The sequence below is a fragment of the Stegodyphus dumicola genome, chromosome 2 (assembly GCF_044657685.1).
Source record: "Stegodyphus dumicola isolate Sdum_Otavi_A_Nest chromosome 2, ASM4465768v1".
NCBI classification, from domain to species: Eukaryota; Metazoa; Arthropoda; class Arachnida; order Araneae; family Eresidae; genus Stegodyphus; species Stegodyphus dumicola.
In genome coordinates, this window is record NC_140769.1 from 198,811,534 (window position 1) to 198,825,106 (window position 13,573).

A 13,573-nucleotide genomic window follows, 5' to 3' on the forward strand; every position below is an offset into this window, starting at 1 on the left:
CCAGAATTATGAAAGGCATAAAAACTTTAACCGGAAGATAAAAACAACATAATTTAATCATTTTTAAAGCAAAAAATGTACAATTTACAAACATATAAGAGTAAAGCAACTGAGATCACTGAGCCGGGTAACATAGTGGCTATATATATAAATATATTTATATACGTTTGGTGCGGCCGATTGAAACCAAAATACGAGGTGCACATCTACATGTTATAGTTGTCTTATATACAAAATTTCAACGTTCTGAGGCTACTCGTTTTTGAGTTATGCGAGATACGTACGTACGCACGCACGTACGTACATACGTTCGTACAGACGCCACGAAAAAATTCTCTTCAGAATTCATTTTAAAGCAGTTTTTTTTTTTTTTTTTTTTTTTTAAGGAAAAGAGTCTTTTATTCTGTCCTTACGTATAGATATTACGCAAAAACATCGTTAAATTGCATTCGAAAGCGGTCAAAGTGGATATTTTCGTTGAAATATGTTGCCTGAAGCTTTTCGCGATTACAATACTTCCTTTTTACTTCGTACAAGGAAGTAAAAAACAATGAACATAACATTCTACAAAATAAGAACAAAAATAAAATAAAATGCACTTACCATGAATGAATGCGTTTTCGAACAGCAGAAATACCAATTTCATACCGCCTTTAACATGCCGCCACATAATCACTTTCCTAATTATATGACAGCCAGCACACTATCCAGGAAATTCATACTATGGTTCACAAATAAATGTTCAAAACCTTCTTTTCCTAAATCCTGGTAAGATTTCCATCTATCCTAAAAAATAGTTGTACCAGGCTCAATCCACTCTTTAATACCCTGCATCAGCGTTTCCCTACTTCTATCATGCACAGCGCCTAAAAATAATCTCGCAGACCCTCTTTCCACACTTCTAAATACCCACTGCGCCTCAACAGGACGGCCACGATGATATTTCTTTTTGCCGAACTTCGATTCATCAACTTCCACCACTTTATCTTTCCTCCCTGTCTTCTCAGACACAGAGCATTATATAGAGCAGACTCGTTAAAAACTCCAACATCGTACCTTTTAATACTAAATTTCCTTTTGCACACAATCTAAACTACGCAACATGATTTACAAACATGATTTACAATTATTAAAACCTGAAAAAAGTATGTCTGCGATGTTATCGTCATGCGATGATTTGTAGATACTTTATTTTTTACCACGATATTTTCGACGACGATGTTTTTAAACTGCGAAGTTTTTGAACCGCTTTATTTTCGACGACGATATTTTGTACCGCGATGTTTTAGAACTGCGATGTTGTCTCTTTGCGATGTTTTCACCCACGATGTTTTGTAGCACGACGTTTTCGCCTTGCGTTGTTTTCTCCGCGACGTTTTCGTCCGCGATGTTTTTGCCGCGATGTTATCGGCGAACACCGAAATTATATATGTGGTTTGACGTAAAATGGTGGAACCATAGCTTTTAAAACCTGAGATTAGTATCCTTTTTAGTAGTCTGAGAATATGATGTCTTTATGAGTTATTTCTTTTTTTCTTAATTTCGAATGTCTCTTTACAGCTTTATAAAAAAACTTGCAAATGCCAAGGAAAATTTGAGGACTGAGCATTCACTTTTTTAATACTTCTGTCTGTTTCATCAATTTCGTTTAAAGAATTTTGTCTTCCAAATTTGAACACACGATAGCACCCATTTTGCGGAAGTAATTATTCTAGGCAATTGCAGCTTTAATCAGCAATGTCTAATCTTATTCTTTGCAGCATTTAATACTCGCCAACTATATCCTCAATCAGAAAAAAGAATGCCTGCTGTGAGAAAAAGGATATAAGAACCAACAGTCTTCATTAGCACCGTAACGATCGAGATTCCTTTAAATTCTGTACTTCTTCAATCGAGATTATTAGTCTAAGGAGGCTTCGTCTCTGAAGGACTATTGTTTTCGTTTTGCGATTTTGCGTTGAGTCGCTATAAATGTCCGTTTCACTTTTCAAACTGTTGCCACCAAATGTTAAGAGTCCTGTATTATATTTAAAGAAGTTAAATAATGAAAAATCTGTATAAATGTATTGATATTTCTTGCCTTGTGATAAAACAACGGTACACACAGCCATCGAATTTTGAATGACGTAATCCTCCTACGAATGTGGGCATGTAGAAGACCAAATTTGAAATTTGGAATTTGTTTTATGATCGATTTCATATTTCGTAAAACTTTAACGAATTTTTGATTCACAAACTCAAGGATTTCAAAGCGAGCAATGGCAACACTCTACGAGGTAAAAAAAACCTTTTTATCTTCAGCGCGCGGAAAGGTGTATCGAAAATTCTAAAGATATGCTCATTTTAAAATTATTTTGGGACATTGCTATTGAACTGAATTTTATGGTTTAAGTGCAAAGGACATGATATTTAATAAATAAAGGTAACACAGAAAACGTTAAAAAAAATCGCCCCTTTGGGCGTAATTTAAAATCTGAAACATTTAAAATTTTTATTTTTACTTCCTTGTACGAAGTAAAAAGGAAGTATTGTAATCGCGAAAAGTTTCAGGCATCATATTTCAACGAAAATATCCATTTTGATCGCCATCGAATGCAATTTAACGATGTTTTTGCGTGATATCTGTACGTAAGGACAGAATAAAATACTCTTTTCCTTCAAAAAAATTATAAAACTGCTTTAAAATTAATTCCGAAGAGAATTTTTCGTGGCGTTTGTACGAACGTATGTACGTACTTACGTATCTCGCATAACTCAAAAACGAGTAACCTCAGAACGTTGAAATTTTGTATATAGGACTGCTATAACATGTAGATGTGCACCTCGTATTTTAGTTGCAATCGGCCGCACCAAACATATATAAATATACTTATATATATATCCACTCTAATACCCGGCTCGGTGATCTCAGTTTCTTTACTCTTATATGTTTGTAAATTGTACATTTTTTGCTTTAAAAATGATTGAATTATGTTGTTTTTATCTTCCGGTTAAGGATTTTATGCCTTTAGTAAATCTGTGTGCAATATTTTTAGAATTATCAGCAATTTTAAAGTTGTTTAATTGCCGCCAAACCTGTTTTTAATGGCGGCCATTGACGTTTACATTTGAAACAGGAGACTAGTGGATTTGTTGCCAATCTAGAGAAACTTAGCTTCGCAACAACAAAGATAACGCATTCATTTATTATTGCCAATTAAATCATGCTTAATTCTTTCTGGAATTTTTTGGAGGAAATAAGCGTTTGAGATTTACTTCGTAATTTTTAATATAGATATTTTGAGTTTTTATGTATTTTTGCCTTCTCGCGAAGTGAGAACTGAATTAATTAAATGAGAAATACTCAATCGTCTGTGAAAAACTGTTTCTTTTTTGTTTTGTTTGCTTAATTTCTTTTATACATAGTTCTAGCTTTATTACAGTATTTGAATAGAACATGTGGCAACGATTAGATAATTCTTTAAATGATATACATTTTGTGCATTCGGAGTTATAATATGAATGAAATATAATACTGTTAATAAACCTTGTGCCAGAGTGTCGCTATGGTAAACAAAGTGAATTTAATAGAATGCATTTATTCTATTGTGGTTTATGCGCTGTCGGCGAAGTAGGTTTAATTCAATCTAAACAAGTGTAAATAAAATGCAAGAAAAAATGCGTATAATTTAGTATTCCGTACAAGGAAGTCATGTGGTGTACACATCAGATTTTTTTTAAGTTTTCAGTTTTTTTAAGGGATATTAAATTGGGATCTAGATATAACTGCTGCATTCAGCCGTTTCTTTCCGAATTGAAAACACTTTAATTTGTTCCTAAGAAGACTGAAAGAAAACGGCTAGTTCTTAGATCCTAGAGCTTTTGTCCTTGAAATAGGAAATGAAGAATGATGACGTAGTCATGCTGACATGACTGCAGGGATGCACAGTACAGCAAAGCAATTAGCGTTTTAAATTTGAAGAACCAGGCTTATAATGAACTGTGCTTGAAAAATTTTTGTAATTTAGAAGATGTTACATATTTCTCGCGTCATTCTACTAGAGAGCACTGCGTTCGTTCCAATAGTCAGTGGCAGGCAAGAAACCTAAGTGTGCGGGACATGCAATGCTGAGATGGCTAACAATATATCTCCAACTGGTTTGAAAATTCTATATATTTACTTGTAAATAAATGCTTTTATTGTTTAGAAAAACTATTGTTACCCCTTGGATGCACCTTTAGACTCACAGAACCATTAGATGCAAAAGAAGATATCTATTTCTTTGCTATAAAAGTAATAAGTTTACTTTAATAGTTTATATTCGTAGTAAAAGTATTTATTTACAATCGCCTGCCATCTTAAAAAACGACGTGTTCAATAAAAAATTCATACATTATTTTCAACGATATGGCATATTTTTAAATTTTAGAATATTTTGCTTATATTACTTTAGCGACAGTTAAGTCTCAGCTTTGAAGAAAGACAAACATTCATAATATGCATGAAAGCAACTGACGTACATTTTCATTTTCCATCTTACAAGAGAGCATTACTTTGTTGACAATTCAAGCTTACTATAAAGTTTAGTTATGCAGACACTTAAATTATTAGTAATAGTTGCTTCGCTTCCAGATAAACGATCTACTAACAGAATTAAAAAATATTAATGATACAATGTGTTTGTTACCTTAGTTTATTTGAGAAGCGAAATTAAAAAGGGCTATCATATCTGCCGAATCAGATCCAAGAAACTGGAAATTTAACTGTGTGATTACCTGTTTGATACATTGATAGCTGTGACCATCACTGTACGAAAGTACCCAAGATGCGTACTTCGCAGTGAAAGAAAACTTCTCTGAATATTTTAACTCAGCAACGCGATTTCTTCAAACGATGTATTTTAATTGTTAAGCACATGTCACTGTGAACAACTGGAAAATTTAATCCGCATCAAGAAACATTAATGAAGTCAAACCTTTATGTAAATTGTGTTATGATTAAATACAAGAGCATGACAAAACTAGAGGTTAGTATTTTTTATCTATTTAAAAATACGAAAATGTCAAATCCAGTAAACCAGACTAAACATTTCTGTAATGTTTTAATACTCGTATTTGAAGCAGAATAAATTTATATTACATTTCCTCTTATACTGAAGAAGGTTAAGTGGTTAATCTTTGGATTATGGTAACTCGGCGGTTTTTTGGCGAAAATTTGACGACCAACCCTGCTACAGCAACCTGCTAGTTTTTGTTTGGACGCCATTTTGTTTTCACGAAGTAAAGGCATGGTTTTTTTTTTTTACTCAACATTTCCAACATTTTTTTCCAACAATCTGCTAGCCGAATTACGCTTATGCTAGAACTTTTATGGAATAAAAGTGCTTAATCATGACGAAGATTAGGTGCGAAATTACGACAAAGTGCAGAATCGCCCACTGCTGGCCGCGTTTTTACGAATTTCACATACACGGTATCATCTATGTACACGTCGACCTATTTTCACTTAAAAAAACATCTCAGAATTGCACAAAAATGGCATTGCGCACACTCTTGACTATATCCATGCACACTGCTAGCTATATCCAAGTCCTAGCTAGTAACCTTTATCGCCTTACCAAAATGTCGCCAAACTACCTGTTACCATATTCCAAAGATTAGCCGGTTAAGTAATTGGAAGAATGACTGAGTTGTTGCTTATATAAGCAACGCGTATTTTGATAATGTATAGTAATAATACATGTAATTTTAGTATGATGATTCTCACATATACGAGACACATACATACGTTCAAGTACACTGATGCATACGTTCAAATACACTGATACTCATTTCAATATGTATGATGGATTAATAAAAATTGCAGGTACTCTTCTGTTATCTGGAGCGGATTCAGAAATGCACGTATGTATGGATGTGTTATGTATGTGTGTGTAGTGCATACACACAGTATGCATGCACTGTTGGTGTATACACACATTGTATGTTGGATGTACGTGTTCGTGTATGCATATATGAACAAATAGAACGATACACGCATGCATACATACACACAGTTCTGAAACCGGTTCCGGTAATAGCAGAGCACCAAATTATATTGATATAACATAATATTGTATATATTCTAAGTACGAAAACTATTTTGTTTGGAAAGTTACTTTAATTCGGTATTAAAAATGTTTCTTTTCATTATTTCTTCAGGTTCCAATTCTTTACTCGATGTGATCTATGTATATATGTATGCTTTTCAAAACTTGGTTTGATCTCTGTATATATGTTTACATTTCCTTTTAGTTTATAAGCAAATGTGAATATAATACCCTTATAATAAATTAAAATTCAGTGATCTATATGATTAAATGTTGCGAAATGAATTTTGCGTTGACTAGGGAAAAGAACGGGTTAAACTATCAAACGCTGTATACCTTGATTAAATATAACAAAGGTATAATACGAAGCAAAACTTTTTTAAGCTTGCTAATAATATGATCTTTCTAATAAGTCTAATTTATCTAAATCATTTTGTGAATACACGTAATTAATAAATAAAAATTTAGATGAGCTTTAATTTTATATAGTGAGTTTTCGATTGGGCCAATTAGGCGATAATTTTCATTGTTGACGTTAGTTTTTTTTAAGTTCCATTTATTTGTATCTAAACTATAGTCTACCCAATTTTAGATTTCATGTTTTTACTTGTAGGTACGTATTTTTAAGTTCTGTGTATTTCTTTCACACACAAAAAAGGGACAGTTCTATATGTCCCATTCTATTGGGTCAATACGAAGTCTCAAAGCGCGACTTAGCATAGTATGTATTAGGTTTCTATATAACATTGTTCTAATATTGGTATTTTGGCACAAAATCGGACTTTTCTAAAATGACATAACTATGTTTTTCCATATTTCAATTCTACGACACGAATTATGCCAAAGTCCCAAATTTTGTTTGTAATTTCGCTTAGAAAATATCAATGAGTTGCATGAATTTGGCATTGCGCTAATTAAACAATAGGCTACAACGTTTAGAGCTTTGCCAACAGGTGCCTCTTTAAAAAATACCAAAATGCTCTCGACGCTAATATTATTAAATGGATTATAAAATACTTTTCTTTCTGTAAAGGTCTGCGTACAAAATGTAATAAAGGGTATTTATTACACATAGTAATATTTGTACTTAGGAACAATATGGAAATGGTACCTTAAAATTGGGAGAGGATGAAATAAAAATTTGTGAAACAGAATGTTTAGATGTTTAGAATTTGCCGAAAGAGGTTTATTTAAATCCTTTCAACATTAAATTTTTTAAAAAGAAAGCTTTTAAACATTTAAATTTGTTTAAAAAAGAGGATACAATATGTTGCTGAAATGTTTGAAAAAATGAATGTGGGTTTAGTACTATTCTGATTCTTAAAAAATCATAATTTTTAAGAATTAAAACATTTCAAAATACATAATTTTTACGATAACAAAAATATACATACAAAAATACGGTACTTCTGTTACCGGGACCGGAGTCGTCGCCAGATGTTTGCTAAATCCGCCAAGAGATTGGTTCATACGAAGTTACCAATATTTACTTCTATAAAGTCGTTACAAAGTTAACTTTTTAAGAAAAAGTAAATGAATGTCTTTTCAAATTCACAACGAGAAGGCAAATTCCAAAGATGTAACGGTCACTTGTTACATCTTTACTATTATTGTATTTACTATGGATGATTTGAAAATTTGGACATGCCGAATGATGAAATATCTTCCATACACGTTACCCGTTACCCAGAAATGAAGAATTTTTTCAGATTGAAAAAAAGGTGCACGAAAAACCATAAAATTAATTTTTTTCAGCTTTCTTTGGCAAGTTGTTTAATTTACATTAAAATTTCTAATTTTAAAAATATCTTGTTATTTTTTCCCTTGGATGTTAAACTTAGCCGTATCGTATTTTATTTCTCGTAATTTAAATACTTTGGAGAATTTTCGGATATGAAATACTGATCTGTTTGCATTCGGTTCTCATCTCATACTGTGCCCAAATGCTTGTTTTAATACAATTCCTCGAGAACTGTTTCTTTTCATCGAGATCAAAATTTGACTTCTATATTCATGCCAAATCTGGGTATCGCTCCATTTTATTTAAGTCTTCCTCTTAGTGTATACTCTCTCTCTGTCTACTTTTGCATTATAACCAACAAAATGTAAATTAAAACTAGATCTTTTAGTGGCATATTTTCAAAACATTAAAAGCTTTTCTCGAACAATTTCGGAGATGTGTGTAAATTTGCTAATTTCATGCCAAATCTGGGTAGAATTTCGTGTCAAAGTCTCCCTATTAGTGTATACTCTCTCTATATATACTTTACATCGCATGGGCCTACCAGCAGCCGAGCGGTAAAGTAGCTGAACACTGGTAGTTCGGTCCGATGTAGCAATCCCGCGAACGGGCTGGTTACCTGAGCGTTTTCATGGTTTTCCCCATGTGTACGTGTATCCGAGCCCGTTTCCCTTAGAAAGTCCTCCACTAAGGCATCCCTCCCCATAGGAAGATAGCTCTTAAGGCTTTGCCATAATCACAATCACTACACCCCATGAAGACAACAGGTCTGCTGTTATACTTTAGCTGCTACTACGTCTCTTCTAGAGGGGGAAAAACTACTAAAAACTCCAAAGCCTGGAAGGACATCACATGGGCATACAAGGCCCTTGAATGAAATACATTGGAATCGCGTGTTGCTAAAATGTATATTATATCATGAACCAAAAGGTTGCACTGCATAAAAAATTACTAATTTTATTGAAATAACTAATTTGAAAAATATATTTCTCATGCTTAAAAATACTTTACAGCAGTCAAAATGAGCCGACGAGGAAACTGTATTTTCTACCAAATCAAGATCGCGTATATGTCTTTCTGAACAATATTGTTTAGCAGTTGTTGTTCTCCAGCGGAAAAGATCCAGATCTTTTTCATGGTTCGATTCCGCGTCTTAAATTATACCTGAAGTTCCAAATTTTGTAAAAATAGTGTAAACCATTTTGGAGTTTGCTTCTGAGAAATGCAACTTTAATTTTTAGCTTGGCTGTAAAAACATTCACTTGGTGAACCTCTTTTTATTCTCATTAACCCTATTATTTTTCTTCCCCTCTTTTTAATTCTTAGTCAATGACCACTTGACAACACCTTTCAAAACAAACCTTTTTTTGTCCCTGAATTTCATGGAAGAATGGTTGTCACAGCCTCAGGGAGATTGAAGTTCTACTTCCACCCGGATTTTGAGAGCAATCCGGCGGGTGATCCGAGGTTTTCCCACCCCTCCCTTTTACCTCCAAACCACACGAGAAGACGTTCCGCTCGCCATATATTTAGAGTGTCTCCCTGCCGCAAACACACTGTACATCTATCAACATCAGTGCCTTCTCCGAGATTCGAACCAGGGTCTTTCGGTACCGGAGCTGGCTTTCCCAACCACTATACCGTCTGAGCGGCATATGAAGACTTAAAGTTGAAAACATCTGTGTTTCTTCGTCTTCTGCCGCCCAATGTATCAACCTTATCTATATGGTGTACCAATCTACCCTATTTATATGTCCAGCCTTGTCTATGTATCTATTATCAATGTACTAACCTTACTATATATACCTATGTATGTTGACCTTGTAATCATCCAAAATATAAATACGTATTAGCCTATCAATCCCTTTTTATGCATCCATGTGAGAACTTTGAAAGTAGTGTCCATGATTTGCAGAAACAATTCATATTGAAGGACGCTATATTTACCATGTCTCTTTCGTGGACAGAAACAAAGAACATCATTTTACATTACCAACAATAACGTAAGGCCTATGAGAGTTTTGAAACACTTCGGCTCCCGTATCAGATAGCTTGGATTTACTTCCATATCCGGAGAAGATTGTAGGTTTGCATGGATTTAGACTCCCTTGTTCCTCTCACACTCTTTTACAATGACGACAAACTAATTTTACATGCACTGAGAAAGGAAAAAGATGAAGAGGAAGAGCCATATGAAGATCACACGTAGAGCAAGGAAGCTAATGAAGAACTGAAGACCTTTCTTAAGATTTCCCAGGGAAATGCTCGTCTATGTTCGTACATGATGTTATAAAGCTTCACTCTATACACAGTGAATTTTTAAAACTACGGCGACAGTCTTATAAGAAGGCAGACATTCGAAGCTATGCACCAGCACATTAAGAAATTGGTAATTTCCAACGGCGGTAAATTCGGTAGTTTTAGAAAGTTATTTAATTTTATTTCTCTGAAATGCAAAATCATGTTATATGTTTTAAGTTCAAATAATCTGCTCGGTTTTCAATTTTATTTATTTAATTTTGCTAGATAAAGTGAAAACATTACGGACGGACTTCCTATGCTATAGACAGCATCGCAAAGCTACTGAAATTAAGATCTAGAAATGTATATTCGGTTATGCGGAATCGGCACGATCTCGTTGTTGCCGGTTAAAAGGGATCCTGTAGGATCTCTTTTAACTGAATAAAAAACTGTACTATTACGTTACATTTACGAACCTAAGAATGTTACGAAGAACGTTACATTTTTACTTCCTTGTACTAAGTAAAGGAAGTATGTAATGGCGAAAGACTGAGGTTATCAGATTTCAAGGAAAAATCCATTTTGACCGTTGCTGAATCCATTTTGATTATTTTCTTTACTTAACGCTGTACATACAGACAGAATAAAGAACTCTTTATTCTAAAACGGATTGTGAAATGGATATAAAATGAATTTTTCCGTGACGTCTGTAGGTACATACGTATCTTGCAGAACTCAAAAGCGATTACCTGTAGAACGTCGAAATTTTGTATATGGTAACAGCTATAACGGCTAGTTGTACACCTTCGTTTTTTATTGCAGTCGGCAGTACATAATATATATATATATATCCATTTCCCCTTAGCCTTCTTTAAAGTCTTTATCCGGCTTTTATTTCCACACTCGTTGGTCGTAGTCACATACTTCCAATTACAGAAGTGTCTTAAATTACGAAAATATTCATATTTTGGCAATATCAAATTTAAAAAAAAGTTAATTTTGGACAAATAACGAAATCTAACTTTTTATGCAGTCTCCGGGTTCGTTATATTTGGGAAAGTTTTATACTCGTTATGAAAAAAAAAGTTGATTCTCGGGCAACAAAAATTGACTTTTATATTTAATTTCAAAATTTGCTCTTTTTGATGCAATTTTCAACTTGCTGTGATGGATTGGTTAATTAAGTTATAATAGTTCGAAGAAATAAGTAAAGTTCAGAAAAAAGTGTCTATAATTTAATAGATCGTACAAGGAAGTCATTTGGTATCCATATCAAAGTTTTGAGTTTTACGGTGGTGAACAGGTAATGTTGGCGGATTATAACGTTATGCAATTAGCTCTTGTTTGGCATTATATGTCTCTGAACATCTATAAATGACCTCTCGATGCGATGCTCTTGGAGCACCAAGACTGCTTGTCCTAGACAATTGTGGACTCTGAACAACACCCGAATAATCTAAGTCGCACGGGTGCCCGGACCGCCTTTCACCTGTAATCTTAACCAGTAAAAAAAAAGTGTTTAGCGAAAGATGTCCTATAATGAAAAAGAGCCAAAATTTCGCATACTATTTCAGGAATTATTTGATTTTTTGTCAAAATATGCATGTTATCGTAAATATGTAAATAGATCTAAGTATTTTTTTGTTAAAGCGGCCACCGGTAAGGCCTTTGAAAACATTGGAAATTTGCGGTTTACAGAACGATAAAGTTCGCTGATTTTGGAGACTGATTGTGGCAAAAGGGTTGTTTTAGGTTCCGTTAGTTTATTTATGGCAAAGAACATGAGCGCTTTCTGACTAAGGGGAGGGATGCTTTCGTGGAGGACTTTCTAAATGAAACTGGATCGTATATACATGTGGCAAAAGAACTGAAATCGAATAGTTATCTTAAATTGTGTCTTTATGACCATACATAAATACAAGTTAAATTTTGTTGGTGTAGATAGCTTTGGTTTCGTTTATTTAATTACGGCAAAGTACACCAGGGCCATCTGCCTAAGGGGGAACGATGGCTTCGTGGAGGACATTCTAAGGGATACTTGTTCGTATACATGTTACACATGGGGGGGGGAAACGAAGACCTGGTCGATGTAGAATAGGAAATACAGAAGTTTTTTGCTTTCGGATTATATATCTGAAATTTTAGTGTAGCATGAAGCTAAGGGGTAGTCCATCTAGTTTATGTTTTTAGATTTTTTATAAAGAAATATGCATCTAAGTGTGTATCTGGTCAAGAAAAAAATACGTATGCTTATAATGGTAACCCTAGATTTCATTACCAATAAAAACTACTTGTTGTTTAAAAAGATCTTAAGAATTCATAAAAGTTCTGTAATGATATACACATATTTTAAGAAGATAAGAGCAATTAAATAGCTGTCCAAAATATATAGCGTTTAATTTATTACATACATCTCAAGTCTCCTTAAATCTCCTTTTAGATTAAAGAAATATCTTATCTTTTTAAAAATGATGCAATCAAATTTCCGAAAAGATTGTTGCCATCTGCATAAAATTACATTTTAAACAGTATTAATTAATTTTTCAATGAGAACAACAGACGACAGCCATTTACAAAATGAATCTCTTTTCCAGGAGTAAAAATCATTTTCTAAATTATACAAATTATTAGACTTCATGAAATTTTGGCATCAGTGAAATGATTAGATGCCAGAATTTGTCATTTTGAGAAATAATCAAACTTAATTCAATGTAACTATTTAATCATTTTATGAATCCGGAAAAAATTATAATTTTTTGATAACGTTAAGAAGAAAACGCTTGAAGTAAGTTATTTATCATATATTTCTGTTGGTTTTATGTAATATTGTTTATATCTTGTTACTATATCCATTTTATATCTTCTTAACTTTAATTTTAGATATGCTTGTTTACGACAGCATTATTTCAAATAAAATGATACTCGGGTATTATCCAAACTCACCCATTTATCGCCAAAGGTTTATTAGCGATAAAAACTTTCGATATTAACAGATCGATTAAAAATATTGCTTTTAATTTCTGGCGAATATGTTTTAGCAGTCACATCCAACTGATTATTAGGTTCTTCCCAGTTAAAGCGGTCACCTGTAAAGCTTTCACAACATTTGAAATTTTGGTTCAGTCCTAGTATACGGTACACACGGGGTTTGGCGACATTTTGATGAGCAGTTAACGCGGTATTTATGACGAGTAGTAAACGAGTCATTTAGGCCTTCGGGAATGTTCTCAAAATCGCGCCAAGGCTGTACGGTATACTAGGATTTTACCGAAAGTTTGATGTTGCAGATTGGGTTTTTCAGACTAGGCGCAATTGTCGCTTTAGCAACTAAATTCCCATTATTTTGAACACAATATATTAATTTGGATTTTTTTTTTTTTTTTTTGTAAAAATAGCTTAGTTTTTCCTTTTATGATATCTGCATAACCTGCTTTCTTGCTGTTTAAATTTTATGCTTCATGTTGCCGTTTCTATGATGAAACGGTTCTATTCAGTATCATCATTATTAAATACAGGGTGTTTC

The 13,573-nt window shown here is 33.4% G+C and overlaps 2 protein-coding genes across 5 annotated transcripts in view; one reads left to right on the forward strand and one right to left on the reverse strand.

Annotated features, from left to right (window-relative positions):
- LOC118183879 (arrestin domain-containing protein 2-like) overlaps positions 1-13,573 on the reverse strand; it is a 390,857-nt gene that overhangs the window by 204,626 nt on the left and 172,658 nt on the right. Inside the window, exon 1 of one of the 2 annotated variants that reach the window (XM_085811622.1) lies at positions 604-814. The exons of the other annotated variant lie outside the window; for it this stretch is intronic. Coding sequence (XP_085667748.1) covers positions 604-670 — 67 coding nt within the window. The 5' untranslated portion in view covers positions 671-814. Of the gene's footprint in view, positions 1-603; positions 815-13,573 lie in introns of those variants that run through there. 2 annotated transcript variants of the gene reach the window in all.
- Positions 4,788-13,573, forward strand: part of LOC118195264 (uncharacterized) — a 57,677-nt gene continuing 48,891 nt past the window's right edge. For all 3 annotated transcript variants that reach the window (XM_035366529.2, XM_035366530.2, XM_035366531.2), the window contains exon 1: positions 4,788-5,006. The gene's annotated coding sequence lies outside the window, so the exon portion shown is untranslated. The remainder of the gene's footprint in view (positions 5,007-13,573) is intronic.